The sequence below is a fragment of the Prionailurus viverrinus genome, chromosome B2, assembly GCF_022837055.1.
Source record: "Prionailurus viverrinus isolate Anna chromosome B2, UM_Priviv_1.0, whole genome shotgun sequence".
In the NCBI taxonomy this organism is placed as follows: Eukaryota; Metazoa; Chordata; class Mammalia; order Carnivora; family Felidae; genus Prionailurus; species Prionailurus viverrinus.
In genome coordinates, this window is record NC_062565.1 from 13,567,608 (window position 1) to 13,590,012 (window position 22,405).

General features: G+C 49.2%; 1 protein-coding gene across 6 annotated transcripts in view; it reads right to left on the reverse strand.

The window, feature by feature from the left end:
* JARID2 (jumonji and AT-rich interaction domain containing 2) overlaps positions 1-21,839 on the reverse strand; it is a 277,307-nt gene extending 255,468 nt beyond the window's left edge. The window contains exons 1-2 of one of the 6 annotated variants that reach the window (XM_047858111.1): positions 20,779-20,901; positions 19,803-20,006 (exon numbers count right to left, since the gene is read on the reverse strand). In XM_047858111.1, coding sequence (XP_047714067.1) covers positions 19,803-19,847 — 45 coding nt within the window. In that variant the 5' untranslated portion in view covers positions 19,848-20,006; positions 20,779-20,901. Of the gene's footprint in view, positions 1-17,151; positions 17,279-17,380; positions 17,465-19,802; positions 20,387-20,778; positions 20,902-21,636 lie in introns of those variants that run through there. The other 5 variants (XM_047858117.1, XM_047858116.1, XM_047858118.1 and 2 more) reach the window with 5 other exon arrangements.
* Positions 21,840-22,405: the final 566 nt, after the last annotated feature.

Consider the following 22,405-nt stretch of genomic DNA (forward strand, 5'->3'; position numbering starts at 1 on the left):
GTCCACACTGCGGGCGTGCCCACTGCAGCCAGAGTATGAACGACTGATCCCCCGCCTCTGGAATTCAGCGGGGAAGACCTCAGAGGTTCTGACCCGGCAGCACGGCGGGAGTGTGTGTGTCCGTGTGCTGAAGCCTCAGATGAATGGCCCCCAAGTAACACAACAACACCCTCAGGAACACAGGTGAAATACACGGGCCCCTGGGGATCTGCGTGTGCACCGCCCGGTAACCTCCCACCCCATCTAGATGAATGTACGGTGACAAAGAGCTGTCAGACGAACGGCCAGGAGGCCCCATAGAGTCCTCTGTAATGAAACCAAGGTGAAATCCTCTTCCGGACTCGTGAAGGCAGAAAAGCCGGTGAAATCTCCTCCCACGGTGTCTGACAACACGGGCTGAAACCAGTCGACCAGAAAACACAGAACCAGCACAGTCCATTCCCAGGGTATTGAGAGTCCGTCTGCATTTTACCATCATTTGAAACCCGGTGCTGAGCACAACGTCCTACCTGGACTATTCCACAAGGGACGCCCTTCCAGGGGCCGTTCACAGCCAGCTGGTTAGGACTCAGGTGCTCCTCTCCATCCCCAGCCCTCTGCTTCCCCTCAAGCCCCTCTCTGAGCCACCTACCTTTGTGGGGAAAGCTAAGGCCCTCAGGCTTTCTTTATTTGTTTATTTTGATGGGTGGAGGACACTGAGGTCAGGAGAATGACAGTCCAGGACACTCAGGCTCTCTCTGGACACATTTTTTGTGTTCAGAGCGGTGAGCTCACCATCTCTCCCCACAGCCAGAGGAGAACTACTTAACTAATAGTTTGCCAAGGGCAAGTTGCAACATGTCAACATTAGTCCAAGCCCTCTGTCACGGTAGCCGGACGAGCGACACTGATGCGCGTGCAGGTGGAAGGCAACACCTACCTATGCATGGGGGGCGATACTAAAACACCTACTCCTGGGGCGCCTGGGTGGCTCAGTCGGTTAAGTATCCGACTTTGGCTCGGGTCACGATCTCGCAGCTCGTGAGTTTAGGCCCCACGTCGGACTCTGTGCCGACAGCCTGGAGCCTGCTTCAGATTCTGTGTCTCCCTCTCTCTCTGCCCCTTCCTCGTTCTCTCTCTCTCTCTGTGTCAGAGATAAACAAGCAAAACAATTTTTTCTTAATTAAATAAAACACCTACTCTTTGCTCAGGGAGGCATGTGCATCCCATTTCACAGCAGGGAACACTGAAGCTGACCTGAGGACGAGGCCCCAGTGATCTAGGGCACTCGGCCAGCAAGTGTCAGGGTGGACATTCGGTGGTCCATCGACGCCCTGATTTACAGGAGTGACTTTTCTAGGAGGCAGGCCACAGAGGTCCTTAGGGGTCACAAGGTGACATTCATTTGAATCAAGGAACGCGCACACACACACACACACACACACACACACACACAAAATCACTGGGATATGTATTCCACAATACTGTTGAAAACAGTGAGAACAGCAATACTTTCAAACAAACTAAAACAAGAACACATTGTTGCCTCAGGATGACTCAATAAAAGCGGAAGGGGCTTTGATCAAAGACTCCGTAAACTCAAAATATACAACAGGCACCCCAGCCAGGAGAGGAACGGGGCTGGGCAAATGACGTTTCCCCAAGTGCAACCGAGCACTGCTATGGGGAGACATTGACCATGAAAACTGCTGCTTCCTTATGAGGCCCCACAGATCAGCCTCTCCCGGGAGGGAGCAGATGCGGAGCTCACTCTTGGCCACTTCCCTTTTCGCTGCTACTGTTCCAGGGTGTGTGTGTGATGGCAGCCTGGCCGGGGGTGGAGAAGAAGGTTAAAACTCTGGACCGATGTTTGTATTTGTTCCCTATTGAAGTTCTAAGTAAGAGTTCAATTCTTATCATTCTAAATAAGAGTTCAATTATACCCGCCCATCCTCTCCCCTCAGAAGAGCTCTTTAAAAGGGAGGCCATACAAGCACCCCCAGCCCCCACCAAACTCTGCTTTATCAGCACAAATACCACATGGGGACTCATCAGCCCCACGTACTCTTGGGCTCCAGATAATTCATAGGGTCAAACGTGGAGGCGTAAAGGAATTACGAAGAGCCTATGTGACAGTGAGCGGAGACATAAAGCTGATCAGTCCTGACCTTTAATTTGGAGCCCCTGAGCCTCATGCCACCCTTTTTATGAATATGGGAGAGCACTTTGGGACATTTCCAGCTGGGAGGAAGGAAGCACTGTTACTCATCACTGTTGGCGGAGATCCCTGACAAGCTCTGCTTTTAAAACCTATACAGACCGGCCACCACCACTGCCTTCCAGCCTCGATGAGGCAGGACTTTTGGGAAGACCCCTGAGTTGAGAGAAAGAGGCTGGAAGTAACTCAAAGGCACTTGGGACAATGCCACACTATCCTGTGAAAGATCATGTATGCAATTCCCAAACACAGGCTTGCCAGCCCAAAAGGGACTGGACGTACTGCCATGGCCACCCAGGTCCCTGCAGAAAGGGGTTGGCATCCGCTGAGGGACCCTGGGGAACACCCCCTGATTGGCTGGAAAGTGACCTAACCAGTGCATCTTTCTGCAGCCAAGAAGTAGCAGTAACTTCTGTATCCATCGGAGAAATTGAGGGCAATTCCCAAAAGATTAGCACTTGGCAAAACAAATCCCAGAGAGCGGAATCTAGAATGTTCCTGCACAGATATCTGAAGTCCCAGCTGACAATCCCATGCCTATCTGGGCTGGGAGGATAATCAAGGCTTTAAAATTCAATTACAATCATGGCACTCTAAATAATGGACTCCAAACCAAGGAATACAAACCCAAGTTTGGGGTGGGGATCTAAAGGGACAAGAACTCTGTGCCCCCACCTTGTCCCAAAGAAGGTCAGTCCCGCAGCACAGACTGGGGCAGTGGCTGTTAAAGATAAGGGCTGGGCTGGACCCTGCCAACATTGCAAGGGCAACCAACTGGTCCTGTCCCTTAGTCTTGTGCTTTTAAAGGGCAACCAATGTGCCAACTATTTTAAAGCTCCAACACACTAATTCTATAAACAATAATGGCTACAGCCTGCACACTGCACACTGGAATGGATTCCTCAACTTGGCCTCATCGCTTATGCAGCTGATGAAACAAACATTGACAGCTTTTTTGCATTTGTAAAGGCCCCACAGCAGCTGTGGTGATCCCACCATAGAGCAATGAATTAAGCCTGAAACCCAGCTGGGTCTGAACAGAAGCCTTTTCTGCACAATACAGCAAGACTATCATTGTTAACCTAGGCGTTATTGGGAAATATTCTGCATTACATTATAGGGCAGTTCTAACTCAATTCTTAAAATTAGCTCTAATAGGCAATTTTGGTAGGAGGGATGTTGCATTTTGCTTTGGAAATGGCACCAGTATGGTGTATAGGTTATAGGTGCACCACACAAAGGCAGCTGGGCAGAGAGAACACAGTTTTCCAGTTAAACAATGCAAAGTTTAAAACAGTAACTCCTTCTTAGATATTCAGACACAAACGTACACACTCCCTCACACCTACCTTCTGAATTGAGGTAGGTATCTAACCTTGCCAATTCTTGGTTGTTTGGCCCCTACAGAGAAAATTTCAAACACAGCTGTCTGTCAGGGCTCCCAATTGGGTAAGCCGAATCCATGACCTGAGCACAAGAGTCAATCTGGGACAGGGAGCTATAGCAAAAACACTGTGTGAAAAACCAGGATTAATACCATGAGTAAGGAATGTTTTTGACACTGAACTTAAGCACTAACTGACAGATAAGATTCCAAATGCTGACAGACAAGCTGGTCTTCAGCTTTCCTCGAGGACAGGCACAGATATCCACACCAAGATCCTCACTCACTCTCCACTTTCCCAGAGGCTCTGGAACACCCCAGGCCACGTGACTTTTTCAGACCCTTCCCCGGCCTTTCCACCTCTCTTCTATTGCCTCACAATTTCTTTGAAGGCTTAAAAATAAGAGTTGGGAGGGGCGCCTGGGTGGCTCAGTTTGACTCTTGATGTCCACTCAGGTCATGATCTCACGGTTCATGGGATCGAGCCCTATGTCTGGCTCTGCACAGACACCGAGGAGCCTGCTTGGGATTCCTTCCCTCTCTCTTTCTCTCTCTCTCTCTCAAAATAAATAAATAAACTTTTTTAAAAAATAAGCATTGGGGAAAAATAAATCTGGTACAAATCAAAAACCACACACACACAAAAAAACATGGCACCATCCCTCTTCCTTAAAACAACTACCTTTTCTTTTTTTTTTTTTAACATTTATTTTTAAGAGACAGAGCACAAGCAGGGGAGGGGCCGAGAGAGAAGGAGACACAGAGTCTTAAACAGGCTCCAAGCTCTGTGCTGGCAGGCTGACAGCCCGTTCGTGGGACTCGAACCCACGAACCGCGAGATCGTGACCTGAACCAACGCTTAACCAACTGAGCCACCCAGGTGTCCCACCACTCCCATTTCTTAAAGGAGTTCATTATGAAGAGCATCGGAGGCATTTTTGGTGCAGGCAAAGCAGGCTTGGAAGGACCCAAGAAAATCGAGGAGAGTTTCTAGGTAGATAGTGGTTCTAGTCCCCGAGGTGTTTTGCCAAAAAATGTTAGCGTAAGGAACCACGAGAAAGTCTAAAGTGAAGATAAGGCAGAGCAACAATTCTGAGTCCTTCCTCATGCTCCCAGAAAGGAGCGAGGGTTTTACTCCACCCCTCCCAAAACTGTGTGGACCTGAAAGACCCACAGCCACAGCCAAAATCACCTGAGCACCCACAAAAAGTAAAATTCCAAGTCCCACTGTTTTTTCACGCCTAAGCCGGCGGAACTTATTTCTAAATAAGTGTATATTTCTAAAACTTGTGAGAACGGTGTTTACAGACTGCAAAGGGACAGAGAAAGTAAGACCACTTTGCCCCCCCTACATACACAGGGAAGGGGCTGGCAATCAGGCAGTGAGAGAAAGGAGAACCTCAGGCCCCCAAAGGCAAGGCAAGAGCCCCAGAAGGGGAGAGCCCAGTATAGCACCCAGCTGAACAGAGCTGACGTGGCTCAGGGGCACAAGCGAAAGAGAAATCGCCTAGCGGGTTAAAGAGCAGCAAATAAATGTAGCGGCAAGTGGGTTTCATGTGCAAGGTTTTCTAACCTGAAGTGTTCCAAGAGAAATGCAAACGCTGCCCGCAACAAAAAGCTGGGCCCAAATGTTCGCAGCAGCATTATTCCCAATAACCCCAAAGGGGGAAACAACCCAAATGCCCATTGGTGGATGAACGGATGGACGGACGGATTAGCAAACTGCGATAGGCCCACACAACGAAATAGTATTTGGTCACAAAAAGGAACGGAATATGATCCATGCTCCAACAGGAATGAACCTTGAAAATGTTATGCGAAGTGAAAAAAAGCCAGTCACCAAAGGCCACATGTTGTATGATTCCATTTAGATGAAATGTCCAGAACAGGCAAATCCAGAGAGACAGATCAGTAGTTGTGAGAGCCCAGGGAAACTGGGAAGAGATGGGATGGCCGTTCAAGCGGGGGATGGAGGTTCTTGTGGGGGTGATGAAAATGTTCTAAAACTGACCGTGGTGATGCCTGCACAACTCTGAATATACTAAAAACCAGTGAATTGGGGCGGGGGGGGGGGGGGGGCGGGGATCACAGTCACATCCAAAATCACTCAGGGAAGAGACTGAGATGCCGAAGATGCCTTTCGTCTTGAACTCACACTGAAACGCCAAAAGAAAAATAGTTGACGAACTGCCAAACAAGCTGGAATAAGTTGGAGATGTGAGAGAGTTTTATAAAAAGAAAGGCTAAAACGGGCCGACACTTTGCTAAAGATACAGCAGCAAAGGACAGCACCGTATGCCAAGAATGTATATATAACGCTGCAGTTAAACTTGAAAGTGCAACAAGGGATAACCTGAATCTCCCAAAAAATAAAAACTGCAACTTTAGGCTCCCTATTCCCCCCCGGAGCTCTCCTGCAGGCTTTAATTAAGAGCATGGGAGTCTTCCATTTAAATATATTTACTCAATGTCCGTGCCAACTCAGACAGGTCCTTCCAACGAGCTTGGTTGAAGCCGTCTTTGGATTCAAACGCTGGGTAGGAAGCGGAGAGGAAGGGCCTCCAAAAGTAAATTAGATATTATTTATCAGCTTTAGAAATCTTTCAACACCGGCAGGGAGGATTATTTGCTGTTGATGGTAGGGGAGAAAAAAAAAAAAAGGCAACCACGAAGTACCATCCAAGGCCTTCCCTGGCTCGTATATAATGCCTGTCCAGAGGAACAAGCACTTATGCCTGGGCCAGGTGGTTCTGTTCTTTATGGAGATGACCTCCCGTGTACAAACAGAGTAAAAAGGACCCCTCTTACAATAGGTACCATTAAGGTCTTCATTTGTATTAAACAACTGTAAGCAAACAATGTTCGGCTGTAAAAGCTTTTGCAAGTCAAAGATAATAGCCTTTCTTGGTGAACTGACTGTTCTTTATAATCATCCTTATTTATTATACTCCCAAGAGGCTTTGCCTACTGCTCCAATAAATTCTGGAAAGAAATAACATGACAACTTCAGCAAGTCTTGTGGAAGAAGGGAAGGAAAAAAGGCTGGTAGGTAGAAAATGTGTTTCATTTTGGGCTCTGTCAGTGCTGGGGGAGCGATCACATCACTTAATTAGAGCAGCGGGCAGAATTAGAAGAGAGAAATGAATACCACTTTCTGGCTGCAGATATTTCCAAGTCAGACCCATGTTCCTTGCCTCCCAGTGCTTTCTAGCTTACCAGGGCCAAAAGAGAACCTATTTTAATAGCATCGTTAGAGTTCTGATTTATCACAAGTACAAAAGGCTGTGTTTCTCATCTAGACAGGAACGTGGTGTAACACGAAGCTTTGCAAGTTCCTATCTGTAGCAGGAGTTTCTGCAGGGCTAATTGATGGGTGTTTAGACTGAGCTGGGAGAGAACAGGCCAGTACATTGAAGCAAGCATTCCCCAACCTCTTCCATCAGGAGACTTGGCCCATGGTTCAGCTATGCCCAGAGCCCAGACTCTGGAACAATCAGGCAAGCCAAATGTGTTCCTTATTTAAAGGAGGTTTCCTTTCACTCTGTCAGCCACCTTTCAGATTCCAGCTAAGTTTAAACCACAATGGTTTGGAATCCTAACAGTAGTTTTGAGGATTACCATACAGAACGGGTATTTGAAAACATTTTTAAAGACACAGGACACTGAATCATGCACTAACATCTACCAATCGCTTCCCCCAAAGAAGTTCATTATTATTAAATCCAGACCCTCCCTGGCCCCCTGCGCTGTGGAAAAAAGTGATGAACTGCAGTGGCATTTAGACAGAAACCCGATCTCTGCCACTCAAGGATGTTACCACCACTGGGGATCACTTTCACGCATCTTTAAAATTCTTGCAGATTAAGAGTTCTGTCAGGGTGTCAATACCAATATTACTTAACAAAACTCGCCTTTAATTAAAGTTTTGGCTCAACTTTTCAAAGCGAACACAAAAAGCTACTCAGCCCTAACTCACACTGCCTGGCTCAGGACGACAAATGGTCAGGGCCCATTTTAATAGGGTTGTCGCTTTTTGCATTTGGAGAGTGAACTTTAGTCAGATCAAAGGGAAAATTATTTGCTCCCAGGATGACTGCTCATTACGGCCTTAAATCCTTTTTGGAACGGGGCGTGGTACAGAGAAGTAAATACGGAAAATAAACACGTCTCAAAAAAGGGCAACTAACCACAAGTCCCAGCCGAAAGGCCGCAGAGCCGGTAGGCAGGCCTGCAATGTTCAACAAAACCAGGCTAAAATAACCAGGCTCAGTAAGCCGGTGTCCCTTGCCCCCAAGCTAGCCCCTCCAGTCCGGTTCCTAAATAAAGACTCTGCCGAAGGCCCCACCAAACACTGCAGGCTTTTCAAACTGTTGAGAAACCAAGGCCACTGTTCACTCGGCATCAAAGGCAGTTGGCCTTTGCGACTCAGAATCTTCGATGTGAAAAGGAGTCACGTGGCGAGCACAGGGGACCAAGGTCTGTGGTGTGGTCGCAGACTCAGCGCCGGCAAGACAACACGCCCACAAAAGCCTTCAAGGCCCGAGAAAACCGTGGGCTCCAATTCGACTGGGACTCCAGGCCACGGCTGCTTATGCAAAGCCTTCCGTTCCCGTTGGCTCTTTCATCCTCCAACATCGAGACATCATGACCAGCCCGAAAATAGAACGCATGGAGCTCTAACGCTCTGGGCGGCCTAAGGGTGGAACAGGGCGCCATTTGGGTAAAACCAATAAACGTGAAAAGTTCTACCACATCTCTAAAGGGACATCTTGACTAGAAAATTAAAAAGGGAGGAAAAGAAGTTTATCCAAAAGTACTCTTTTAGACACCAAAAAGCAATGCTGCTTCTTAGCACTGTGACACCACCTCGTCCTCATATGCGGGGGGGGGGGGGCGGTATCCATCACCTGAACGATCAAGAAGTGTGTCCAGTGTAGAGATCAGGTTGCATTTTTCCTCAAGTTAGGAAGAAAAAGCATGTCCTGGTAAGAAGGAAAAGTGCTGAGCACCTTGTATGATTTTCATAACCCAGAAACACTCTGTTCCCTCTTCAACCTTGAGCCTGGAGAATGACAGCCACAAAGACCTGTGCGATTTACAAGAATAACACAGCCTAGATAACAGTCTGTAATAACCGTTTGTAAGCCCTTCCCAGGTTAACACTGGATTCTGCCTCCCCCAAAATGACCTTGAGATTAAAGGTGCAATCCTCCCCCCATGACAGATGAAGAAACGGCGACTGGGATGACTTGTCCAAGGCCACCTGCTCTTTTCCCAGTGTTTTGCATCCCGCCGTCAATTAAAGTACAAATTTCCCAAGGGCAGGACGATGACCTTTTTTCTAACACCTAACACCGTGCCAGAGCATGGCGAGCAACCCGAATGCTATCAGCTCTATTTAAATGGAAGGTCTCTGCCAAGCCAGAGTCCAATGGGACCTTTGTAACCATGCAAAGCCCACCTCACAAACAAGGCTTAAATTACACGCGAAAACAATGACATTCCAGGGCGTCTTAAAGCGTGTCATGTCCTCGCAAACAAGCATTTCATAAATGGGAAATACCGCCACCGTACCAGTATACAGACTCTCTTCACCCTTCAAGACTGTGGTCGGTCGTTCTAATACCACACTGTGTTCTTCAAGCAATTTTGTTTTACAAAGTGATTTCACGTTATCTTATCTCGTTTAGTTCTAAAGCCCTGAGAGAGGACAAGGAAAGAAAACAGAAACTTAAATAAAACCCAACTGACATCTTTACTACTCCTTACAAGGGCCCGTATTGGTTTTTAAAAGCCAACAAACAAACAAACCCGCTGGCCTCACATGCACTACCTATGGGACTGTAAATTAGTACAGCTTTTCTCCAAGAAAACAATGTGGTGACAGGGCTCCCCGTGTAAACACGGGCACTTCAGAATCAGGTCTTCCACTTTGAGGAATTTGGAGTTAAGTGAAAAAACATACAGGTAAAGCATACTGCCTGCATACATGATTTTGCACAAGAGTTCCCAAACCGAAAAGGCCATCAAGAACAGGCAGGCGGAGTAAACCGTGGTAGAGATCAACTAAGTGCCTTGCAGTCATTGAAAATAATGGTGTTGGGGCGCCTGGGTGGCTCAGTCGATTAAGCGTCCAACTTTGGTTCAAGTCATGATTTGGCGGTTCATGAGTTCGAGCCCCGCCTGAGGCTCTGTGCTGACAGCTCAGAGCCTGGAGCCTATTTCTGATTCTGTGTCTCCCCCTCTGTGTGCCCCTCCCCCACTCACACTGTCTCTCTCTTTCTTTCTCTCTCTCTCTCTCTCTCAAAAATAAACATCAAGTTTTTTAAATAAAATAAAGCAACAATAAATATAATGGTGTATAAATGTATTCTGATCATCAAGATATAAATGCAAAAAGCACGTAACATCACTTAGGAGCATGAGACTACATGTGTAAAACTATATATACGTATACATACATATGAATGAACATCTAGCATGCAATTGCAATGGTTTTTAACATTTGTAATCATCTGATTTGAAGGATTTCTGATAGAACAAAGAAAGTCGTTTTCACAATGCTTACATGTGGATGGTCTTTTCCCATGAAAATTAATCAGTTCTTCAAGTTACCATGGACAACTGAGAATCCACGTGTAAAGAAGAAGGACCTCTTAAAAACTTGTCCAAAAACACTAACACACAGCCTTCTGCTCTATCAGGGGCTGGATTTCACGCCCTGGCTGTGTCACTGATGAAATGTGTAACCTCAGTCAAGTTGCTTAACAGCACTAGACACCCCAGGCTTTCTCAGCCCGGAGATTCTCCTTAGTTGAGTTTTTCTTTTGCTGCCAGATCCATACCAATTCCCTCCCGCAACCAGGTAGCAACTCACATACTCCAAAAGCTTCAACTCAACAAATACTTCCTCGGCCGCCTGCTGACAGAAAATTCAGCCCCTCCCTCTTGGGGGGTTAATAGGGTAAGAGACAGGTAAACACAGATTCCAGCGCCTGGAGATAGGTGTAAGGAGTCCGAGAGAAAGGGCTTAGCCCTGCCTGACTCAAGAACAGAGTAGCAGGCCTCAAAAGGGTGGGATGGGCTCCTCAGGCAACCCGTTGAGAGAAACCAGGAGATGCAAAGGCAAAGAGGCTGGGTTCCCGATTGGGCGGCAGGATAGGCCCAGGGTAGAGCAAGAAGGGATTCTTACGCTGTGCTGAGGACACACTTAGTTTAGACTTGATCCTAGGGGCGCCTGGGTGGCTCAGTCGGTTAAGTGTCCGACTTCATCTCAGGTCACGATCTCACGGTCCGTGAGTTCGAGCCCCGCGTTGGGCTCTGGGCTGATGATGGCCCAGAGCCTGGAGCCTGCTTCCGATTCTGTGTCTCCCTCTCTCTCTGACCCTCCCCCGTTCATGCTCTGCCTCTCTGTCTCAAAAATAAATAAACGTTAGGGGCGCCTGGGTGACGCAGTCGGTTAAGCGTCCGACTTCAGCCAGGTCACGATCTCGCGGTCCGTGAGTTCGAGCCCCGCGTCGGGCTCTGGGCTGATGGCTCAGAGCCTGGAGCCTGTTTCTGATTCTGTGTCTCCCTCTCTCTCTGCCCCTCCCCCGTTCATGCTCTGTCTCTCTCTGTCCCAAAAATAAATAAACGAAAAAAAAAAAATTAAAAAAATAAATAAATAAACGTTTAAAAAAAAAAAAAATTAGACTTGATCCTGAAAGCCACAGGGAGCCAAGGAAAGATCATGATCAGATATTCAATTTCAAGGATTATTGTTCCAAGGTCCAGTTTAAACATCTGTGGTGCTCTTTGCACGCAGACTCAGTGCCACTCTAAACTCAACCGTCAATCCGTGCCTCTCAATCTGTGTTTGGGAGTCAAGGGCCGGATACAGAAGAGTTTCAACAACAGACAGAGAGGGTGGGGGTAGAAAGACATTACATTAAAACGGGCTTCAGAATATCTGCTGCTACTCATTTGGTTTATTAAGAAGCAAAGTATAGAATTCACTTGATTCATTTATTTGAGTCAGCTATGAAGGCTGCTGGCAGGCCCGATGCTTCAGGTTGGTGATTTCCAACTGTGTAATACCTTGAGCACTTGTGCGGGCGTATGCAATTTACAAAGTGCTTTCACATCAAAAATCTCACTGGCTCTCCCAGCCCCAAGCCCGTTAAGGTGCACGGAACAAGTTTTCCAGATGAGGAAGCAGCTCAGTGAGGTTATGTGGCTTGCCCGGGGTCACACACGGCCTGTGTATTATAGGACCCAACCCTGAACTCGGCTCTTATCCCCAATCTTGTCCATTACCATGTAGAGGTACCCTGTATCTTCACCATAAGCCTGTCCAAATCGGAGGCATTGCATTACCGAAGCCCATGCACTAGTAACAAGGCGGATACACAAAGCACAAAACTCCCCAAGTCTTAATAATGTCTGTATCCAACTGCTGCTTAACAGAACAAGCATTCATTCCGTAGTCCGCTTTCTGCAAACCTATGGAAGGAATAAATGCAAGAAACACATGCTCAGTTGTAATCCTTTCTCATTTCCTCCTGGCACCTGTTTCTGCCCCCACAGGCACCAAACACTTTAACAGCTGGCAGAAATGAGAACCAAGAGATAACCATTGTAGATCAAGCCCTAACCAAAACTGTGGTTAGGAAATAATAGAGAAAAGAACCACCCAGATTTTTAAAAAGAGCAATAAAACAGGGCACCGAAAGGTCTCCCACGCTCTCCTGGATCCTTCAGGCACAGCAAACCAGAGGGTCTCCTGATGGAAAACAGACACCCACACGACCCACCCCCCTCTCACTGCATCCCCCACCCACCCAAAATGATATTGCTGGGAAAGGGCTCCTGGTTCGACTGGAGAAGAGGGGGTGTGTGAGGGAAGAGCTGCATTGGGAGTACTGAAGGGGCAAAACTGGCGATTTTGTTAACCTTCTAGGATTCCTGGTAACTGAACACTGCTGGTGATGACATTTCAATGCTCACTGGCCTTCCTCTTCATGGGTGGTGGAGCTTGACAGACTCACAAAATTAGAACTTAAAATCCAATTTAGGCCTCTCAGGCAGCACCAGCTCTCAAAAACAGCTCTCAAGAACTTCAACCAGTAGGGTTCCCTCTTTCGAACACCCTCGTACATCCTATGAATATGTGAATAATTATGTATAATATCCCCATTACTCAAGCTGCCTCATTAACATATCTGGGCAGCCTTTGTTTACCAGGATGGCCCAGACCTCAGTAAGGACTGAGGGCAAATGATTTCCCCCAGTGTCCCATGGCCCCCCTAAAGCAGCAAAGTCGGGGGCAAGAACGTAAGTGCAAAAAAAGACTATGCAGCCGATTTGTCACAGCCCCTGTGAAGAAAGTTCTCGGAGCCTAGAGAGCTAATGCCGGCCGGCGGGCCCTCAGGTGCAACCCGGAGGGCAGGTGGGGGCACTTACAAAAATACAGAGCACACGCCAGCCAGTCCCCAAGGGGTACTGGGATCTCGGAGCTCTTTCAGGAGCGAACTCACGGAGACAGCCAGCTGGGGATAAGGGGGTAGCTCCACCAACTGGTGTTTAAAAAAACAACAAACACAAACATGCACTTGAGACGGAGGCACTCCTTCTGTTCAGGAGGCTGACAAACTACCTCAACTTCCCCAACTTCCTTCCGCAAACACCTCTCCAAAGCCCACTGAGAGCCCCTATTATGGTTCCCCTCCCCACCCCCACCCTTTTTGGGGCTACACTGGTCATTCACTTTACTTCTATTTCATCTGGACTAAAACGTGGGCAAGAGGTCTAGCCTTTAACTATCTGGCCAGTGCCTGTTAGCCTTGGTTTTCTCTTCTGTAAAATGGACTCAACAGCCTCTGTTGCTGGTGTGAACTCACCATGGAAACAAACGTAGGTGGTTATTTCAGAACTGCCTGGGCCTTCTCTTCACGAGGCTTTCAGGAGAAGTGGGTGTTGTGCGGCCCATCTAGAGTGTTCTCTATGATCCAAGCTCTTCTGGCACATTTCTTCAAACTTCAAAGAGAACCCCAGGAGAAATGGGCAGCCTTCTCCCAAGAGTAGCAAAAAAAAAAAAAAAATCTGTTGCAAAACAGTGTGGAAGTGGAAAGAAACCCAGACAGACACCCGAGAGGCCCAGGAGGTAGTCCAACTGCTCCGCAGGCGGGACCTAGACCTCACCCTCTGGAACCGCATCTCCATCTGTAAAGCACGGCCCCTCTCCTGTCCCCAGACATCCTAAGAGAACAAGAGAGAACGCACCTGCAAGCAAGAACAGGGACAGGGAGTACTGGAAGCCGGCAGCCTTACCTGACCAGGAGCGAAGGGGGATCTGGCCAGCGCTGTCACTTTCTATAAGGTTCGGCTCTGCTTTTAGTGACTTTATTCTGGATCAGCAACGAACTGAAAAACCCCTTATTTAAAAAGCGTGCGGCTGCCAGAAAGCAGAGTGTTAACTGAAGCCCCGGGAAAGGTCAAAACCTTAAAAAATCTCACTCAGACTGCCTACCTCCCGGCACGAAAGAAGCTTGCAGGGATGAATGAGGCAAGTATGGAAAAGGCCCCCTACCATCCAGGGAAGGACACGACCCTTTAATCCTAAAAGTAATACAACTTAACTTTCAGTAGAGCCACTCAAAACTGGGCCACACTTCACCTACCTGGCCGCAACTGGCTGGGGAGTCTAGTTTAATACCTGGGGATTAAGGGCAAACACAACGGAAGCACTCTAATCAGGGGTGACAGGGACCAAAAAGCTCAAGTACGGTCTGTTGGTCCGGAAACCTGAAAATCCACACCTATTTTAACACTTTAACGTAAACACCTAAATGTACTTTTAGCAACAGATTTGTTGAGAATTCCAGTGTTCCGTGTAATGCTTTGTTTGTTTGTTGGGAAGAGAGTCTGGGCATAAATGAAGTTTGGTTCTTAAAAGGGAATCACTTGCAAAAGCAATGAATCCGTAACAGATTTTCCCAGAGTCTTTTAAACGGCGGGCCCACATCTCATTAAACAGCCTGATTTTTTTTTTTTTTTAAGGAATTCACTTTTATCGAATGTTCCCAAAACAGTCAACTTAAAAGTTTTCATCAAAATCCACTCTCCAAAAAAAAAAAAAAAGAAAAAGAAAAAGAAAAAAGAAACCAATTTTCTTTCCACACTTGTTCAAAGGTTTACATAATATTTAACTGTAATTGCAAGAATAAGTCTAACTGGAATAACCACATTTGGAAACAACTGACACTTGGCAAGCCTTCTATGAGTCGGAGCCAAAGTGGACAGAGGCACATACACCCAGGGCTACCCACCGGCCAGGAGCTTTGTGCTGGGGTATCACAGCCAACAGATTAAGTAGGTTGGATAGGTAGAACATGAGAGTGGTTATGTAATCCAGGGGGAGACTTAGAGGAGGACCCCGAACAGCAGGATAAGAACAATGCAACTCGGGCACCCGGCTGGCTCCAACCATGGACTCTTGACCTCTGGGCTCCTGAGTTCGAGTCTCACGTTGGGTGTAGAGATTATTTAAAAATAAACTCTTAAAAAAAAAAAAAAAAAAGAAGAAGAATGCAACTAAGTTTTTAACCATTCAGAATGCAGGAGCCTGGGTCCTAAAAACGTCATGATCGAAGGTAAACCTTAAAAATACTCTAGCTTGGCCTTTACCACGCGTTTCAATGTGCTGCTAGGCTCCGTATGACATGTCTGTGTCGTCCTTGAGAGGAGGAAAAGGAGAAAACAGCTCCATTTTGATCGTTAACAGACACCAGTTACATATCCCAACAAAAGATTTTCTCTTTCTAAAGGACAAGAGTTTAAATAACCTTTGGAGCAGGGGATATATTAAGATTAACACTGGAGTTATTTCCAAGGCACTTGGAAGGGAACCAATAGCCCCCAGCTCAGCACCAGGAACTGGTTATGACCTACCAGGAGAAAAGAAACAGCCATTATACCATCTGAATACCAATTAACTCCAGTTAGCTATTTGCGCCAATGACAACAGAAGACACACAAGTCAAACACCCACGGACAGTAAAGTAATAACGATGCGGGTTAACAGTAACTCAAATTGGGTTATTTGGGGGCATTATTTCTTCTTCTTTTTACATTTTCATGACACACTTTTTGGACTCTTCACTTGACAGTCTTTCTTCCATAATCTCTCCCCCTCCAGTAATAGCTACCAAAGGGCCCCTGCCCTACACTTATGTGACAAAGAATAAAGTTTTCCACTACTAGAAAGAGGCAGAAAGCAAGCCACATACACAGCCCAGGAAAGGAAAAACATAGCAATTGAATGACACGTATTTGGTTTTTTCCCCCTCACAACTGTAAAATAACCCAATGGGTGTAAAGGGCGGGCGGGGGGGGCTCATATACCCTTCCACTACATTTTGGTGTGCTTCTACTTTTTTCTTTAGCATTTTATGAAATTGTAATTATAGCAAATCCTGCTTTTGAACCTTGTAACATGAACTTTTTCCAGTCTTGTTTAATTATGCTGCACTTTTACATCAGAAAATGAGATACTTAAAACCCTTACAGCCTGGTGCTACAAATTCCGCTTGAGCTGTCCTAGGAATCAAACCAGTAATTTGTTTTTGTGCTCACTGCATGCGTCATAGAATTTTTTATTCACGTGGCAGGGGTTCTTATTTCAAACGCATACCTGCTATAAAGCATCAAAGACCCAATGGTTTTGAAGCCTGGATATCATATCCGTTATTTTCCCTAGGAATAACCCCACCAGCAGAGTGAAGGAAATGGTAGAAAACATCCATAGAGCAAGACAGCAACTGTTTTTATTGTCCAAGTGGAATGGCGCTTTGAAAGGCAACTGTTTTCAGTTATTTAAGGTATTCGGGGGGGGGGGGGGGGGGGTCGTGCCCGGCACAATTAAGACAGGATTACCTTACAATTTATGAGTTTCTCAAGGATGCCATTTAATATGAAATACAACAATCATTTCTCCCAAGGCCTGCCATCGACAATCCCACCCCCAAACTCTGCCTTGTTAAGGCAATAAACTAAAATGGCAACGCCACACGCATCTAAGGCTTTTGAGACCAATTGTAAGAAAAGTGCTGCCTTCCACCAGCTTGATAACACCACCTTACACAGAAAGAGCACACTGTTTTACATCTTTCACGCACATTATCTCTCACACACGTGAGCCTCTCAGATAAAGTGCGGGGCAAAAGCAGGTCAGGTGTTACCATTTCCATTTTACAGGCAGTAAATACAAACACACTCAGATTCCAAGCCTCTGGTTCCACCGTTCAAAAGTACTAAGCACAGAGTACCCGGGGACTTCACTGTCCAGTGCTCTTCTAAGAATACATATAAATGACAAATCTTACCTCGCCCGGGCCCCCAAAAAGATACAGCACAGAGCTGGCACAGCAGAGGAGGAGCGCCACCCCCTCCACGATTACAAGGCTTCCAGAAAGAGCAACAGTTGCTGCTGGACGGCATCACCCAGAAAGGCATCCCGTCCCATCCCCCAAAGGCACCCCAAACATGACTTCAAGTGACAAGGTGGCCAAATCCACAACACAGTCCTTCTTACGGAGCAAAGCTTTTCCCTGAATAAAGTTTCCTTGCTTTTTCAAAAGCGTTGCTGAGCGATCACAACGACCACCGCAGTAATGCCACACCATCAGCAGACCTAGAAACAGAAGAAGCGAAAAACATTTCTGCAGAAAGGAGGCGTCTCCTCCCTGCTCCCCACCCCCTAAATGGAACCCGAGCGAGGTCGGCAGCACTCGTCGGGGGCCTAAAGGCTCCCAGCGGCTCACCTGCAGGGAAGCGCAGCATTTCGGGGCGGAAGGCGGAGGCCGATCGCATCCTCCTCCTCCTCCTCCTCTTCCTCCTCCCACGCCGCAGCCCTGCTCCGCGGCCGCCCCCGCCTCCGCCCGTTCCCTCCTCCCCCGACCGCCCCGCCGCGTGGAACCTCCCGCCCGACTTTTGACGTCACGGAGGAGGAGGAGAAGGTTCCACCCGGGCCCGTCCCTTTGTGACGTCACAATGACAACAGAACGCGGCCGGGAGCGTCCGGGAACCCGGAGCGACGGGGGGGGGGGGGGGTGGGTGGAAGGAGGAGGGGGAGGCCGGCGCGAAGCGGGGGGAGAACCGGGGGGCGGGGAGGGGGCGCGGTGACGTCTCGTCGGCTTAACCTGTTGCTCTCGAGACTGCGCTGGAGCCGGCGGGCAGGGCCGCGGGGAGCCGGCCGGGCCGCCGCCGCCATGCTCGGCCGTGCGCGCGGCGGGGGGCGCCCGCTGCAGCTGTGCGCCGCACCGCCCCCACCCCGGCACGCCCCCGCCCCCTCCCCTCCCTTCCCCGGGGCCCAGCAGGCCGCGCCGCCCCCGCGCCCCACCCACCCGCCCGGCGGCCCGCCCGCGCCGAGCCCGGAGCCGGAGCCCCAGCAGCCGGGAGCCGGAGCCCGGAGCCAGGAGCCCGCAGCCCGCCCCCTACAGGCCGCGCGCGCGCGCCCGCCCGGCCCCGGCCCCGGCCCCGGCCCCGGCCCCGGCCCCGGCCCAGCCCGCCTCGACCCCCGCGCGCCCTCCCCTCTGCTGCCGGCTCGAGCACGTCGGGAACACGGGCTCCGCTCCCCTGGCGTCAACTCGTGCTCTGCCTCCCGCGGCCGCCGCCAGCCACCGGCTTGCGGCCGGACGCCCGCACTCGACACAATCCACTGACCGCCAGCAACAAAAAATCCCACCCCTCACAGCTCTCCAACTTAGCGAGGTCTGGGATGGGGTCCGGGGGAAGGGTGGGGGCGGCGGAGGCGGTTCTTGTCCAAGTTCTACCCCATTTGCTTTGTGGCTGCACCCGGATCGGACGTGCCCCGGGAAGGCGTCCACGCTCCAAGGCAAGGTTGTCTCCATGCAGTTTCTACAGCCCGAGTTTAAACTAGTCCTTTGCATTCTACCCAGCCCTCTGCAATGCGGATGTATTTTAAATCTTAAATTCTTTAGGGAACAGCTTTTTAAGTTGGGCTTGATTATTTAACATTGCATTTCTTTCATAGTTGAAGTTTACGTGCCTAGATTAGAATCAGCCCTCTAGAAGAGGCATTCAGCTTTTTCATTAAATGTATTTTTTTTTTTTACAAAAACCAGTGCCCGAAGGTCATCTCCCATTACACACATCACACTGCTCAAAAAGGCAAAATATTAACACCAATCTGTCGACTCGACTCAAATAAAACTTTCTCATAACGTTGCATTATTCCAAATGTATGTTCATTTGGGCTTTTTTTTTTTTTATGGATTCTTTGATTTAAAGCATGCAGCTAATCACCGATCACTCGAGTGCATATTTGGTTAATCCTCGGTCCCCCTCTACCCTCCCTCCCCCCAAACTTAAAAAAAAAAAAAAAGCCATACACAAAACAAAAACACTCCCCATGCCAATCAAAACGTAGCTGTACTATGCACAAAACAAATTTAACTATTCCAAACCATTTAAATCTCTGAATAATCACCCAATTTCAGAAGCCCAGTTAACAGGGAGAATTTATTTGTAGTCACTTACACATGCATTCACATACCTACTTAAAAACATTAGCTATATTGTATGTCTTTCCCCCCTAAAACTGGAAACCATGAATTTTTAAACAAAACCAGTCCCATTATTAAAGTCAATCCCAACAAATGCATTCGCTGTAACATGATTCCCAACTGGTTTACGTTGCGAACCAAATAAGCCAAAACGACCACATACATTAAATTTGATGTGCCAGTGCAAGGAACAAGATCGCCATAATCGGACCCTCGGTTGCAACTTAAAGGGCTTCCAACACACACGCGTTCCACGATTTTCCAAATAACATTAATAATAACAACACAAGATCATTTGCATGCAAAGTGCAATATGGGGCCAAATCCGCCCGAGAATGCAGTTTAGTTACATTACCGCAGCCCCCACCCCCCCCCTCCAAGCTACACCAAAATCCCTTGCCTTTCATCTAAAACTAGATTATGGTTGTGTCATTCGAGGTCAATTTATTCACTTGAGGTATCGCTACACCAATCTGTTTTTTCATCCAAACTAGGCAGACACGACTTTGCCTGAAAAGCCCTCTTTCAGAAAAGAAAGAAACAGCCTTATCGGACGCTGTGTTTAAAACCCTTCAGCTGCAGAATTATCTATAAACTTGACATTCAGAGCCATTGCTTAAAACTGCAAGTCAAAGGATGTGTTGTTAAGAGCACTTACGTATTTCTTCTGAATGATATTCCTCTTGGGTCTTTCCTTGCTCATTCTGAGATCCAAATGCTGATTGCAAAAGGGGACAATTGCTTCATGAATTTAAAGCCGTCAGAAATTTGCAAAAAAATATCCTGGTGGTTTTTATTGTTGTTGGTGGTGGTTGATCTTGTAATCCGACTTTTCTTCCTCTTCCCCCAAAGCCCGATTCGCCTTGAAATAAATCCGAAATTGGGAAGGAAAAAAAAAAAAAAAAAAAGAGCCAAAGACGAACGAAGCAAACAAAAAAAAATTCACTTTAGTAAAACACTCATAATGGAAAATTTCCCCCGAAACACACACACACAAAAAAAACCGACGCCCTTCACTCCCCCCCTTTTTCCTCCAAAAACTACATCAGCGAAACGTGAAGGTCCTTAGTGTCTGATCTGTAGTTACATCTTGGAAAAGAAAAGGGAAAGATAAATAAAAAATGTTGGAAGTCACGTTTGTGCTGCAGCAGCAGTGCGAGCAGAAGAGTCAACTCCAGCGGCGGCGGCGGCGGCGGCAGCACCACAGCGAGGGCTCGCCGAGTCTCTTTTTTCCAAGCCCCCTAACCAATGAGAGAGAGGCTATCCAGCCCAACTTTAAATGGACTCTGCTTTTATACAAGTTAGGGCTCCTCGGGTAATTCCCCGACGGACGCTAGCCGAAAACTCACACAGCTGAGCCACCAGGCGCCCGCCTACTCCGGCGCCGACCGACCCTGGCCCAGTCCAAAGGACCCCGACAGCCCCGTCGACTAGACACCCGAGAACCTTCGACGAAGCCTTCCCGGGCAACCCCTCAGGCATCGCTCCCACGCCGAATCTGGGAGTGGAATTGAGAGAGGCTCCCTAGCCCAATGCATGGCACGCTCGGTCGCTCCACCTCACCCCCTTTCCCCAGCTTGCCGCTCACCCCACAGCCGCCACACGCCAGCCCGCGCCACTGCCCTCGCATCTACCTGCAGCGGGGCTGCTGGATACGAGTGCCCCAGGACTCCCGGCCCCGGGGAGAGCCGCCTATTCCCGGGGCACCTTAGAATGGTCCCCTTGATCTTCTGGAAGTTGTAGTCCCCCGACTACAAAATGGCTATGGCCACGGGAGCTGCAAACTACAATTCCCAGCCTGCCCCGCAAGCCTGTCACTCAACTCCCCTCCCTCCTCCTCGCCCCCTCCCCTTCATCGGCCCTGCCAACAAACGCTTGGATGTGTCCCGCGTGTGACACTGCTAGAGGCTGGCTCGGGATTGGCCCGCAGAGCGTGTGGTCCGCGAGCGAGGAACTCCCCACGCCGGCCCGCCCCCGCCCCCCGGGCCCCGGCCCCCCTCCCCCGGCGGCGCCCCGCCCCCACTCGCGGCGCGAACCGCCTGTGGAATCGAGGAATCGCGCGCGCGCCGGCCCGAGCCGAACGGCGGGGGAGGGACGCGAGGCTTCCTGGGGGAAGGCCTCGGAGCGTGGCGGCGCGGGGGGCGGTGTCGGCGAGGGGTTGGAGCCCGTCCTAAGGAAAACTGGGCCACGCACCAAGAGGAATCCTCGGTGCGAACTAGTTGATCGGCGGCGCCTGCTGCCTGTGCCGCGCAGCCGGTGTCAGCTCAGGACACCGCCTCGCGTATTCGCACATGGCGTGCTGCGGCCGGGCCCGGGGTAGGCTGAGGTCACCTCGGCCGGCGCCCCGCAGCCGCACGCGCTGGAAGGCCACCTCCCGGCGCGGCACGCGGCCCGCCGGCCGAGCACGGCGTCGGGGGTGGCCGGGAGGGGGACCCGGGGCGGCCGCCTCTTGCGAGAGATCACCCCCCCCACACACACACACACACACACACCCGGAGGGATCCGGCTGGAGCTCTGCGCGGGGAGGCGTGTCTGGCATCGGGGGTGCCCGCGAGCGAAGGGAGGCCGACGCGTTGAGGTTCGAAACGAGTGGAATATGGAGACCGAGCCGTACGGCCCTGCAAACTGCAGGGAAGCATCTGGATCACCGAATGCCAGGAATATCAACCGCGCTGGCCACGCGGGAGCCGCCTTCTACCTGCCTCTGCCCCGCCCCGCTGTGGTTCTTAGGTCGCTGCTGTGAATGAAGGAGCAGGCCCCGCGTTATCTCCTCGGGCCTTCGCCCTTAGTAACAACTTTGTGGAGTCTGACGCAGCCATTCGGCATCATAAATGTGCTTGTTTCGACTGTGGCTGCAGAGAAGTGATGTTTTAAATTACTCCTCTCGGACTCCCCTCTGAGGACGTGAAAAGTGGGGTCATCAGACTCCTTCCCATCCCGTAGATTCTCCTAACCTTGAAAGTGTAAATACTCGCTTAACACAATTGTTAGATTTTATTTGTGGCACTGTTTCAGGGGGTCACCGTGGTCTAGAAAGGTCTCCGAAACTGGTGGAGACAGACCTGGATTCGGATCAGACCTCAGAGCTCGCCGAAAGGCCACCGGCCGCTTCTCCGAGCTCCTCATTTGCCTCCTCCACAAATTCGTGATGACCAAACCTCGCGGGGAGGATTATGTAATAACATTAACCTAGCTAAGAACCAGCCACGTTATAGGAAGCTTTCAGCAAATGCACTAAAAAATGCCTTTTTCAGATGCTTT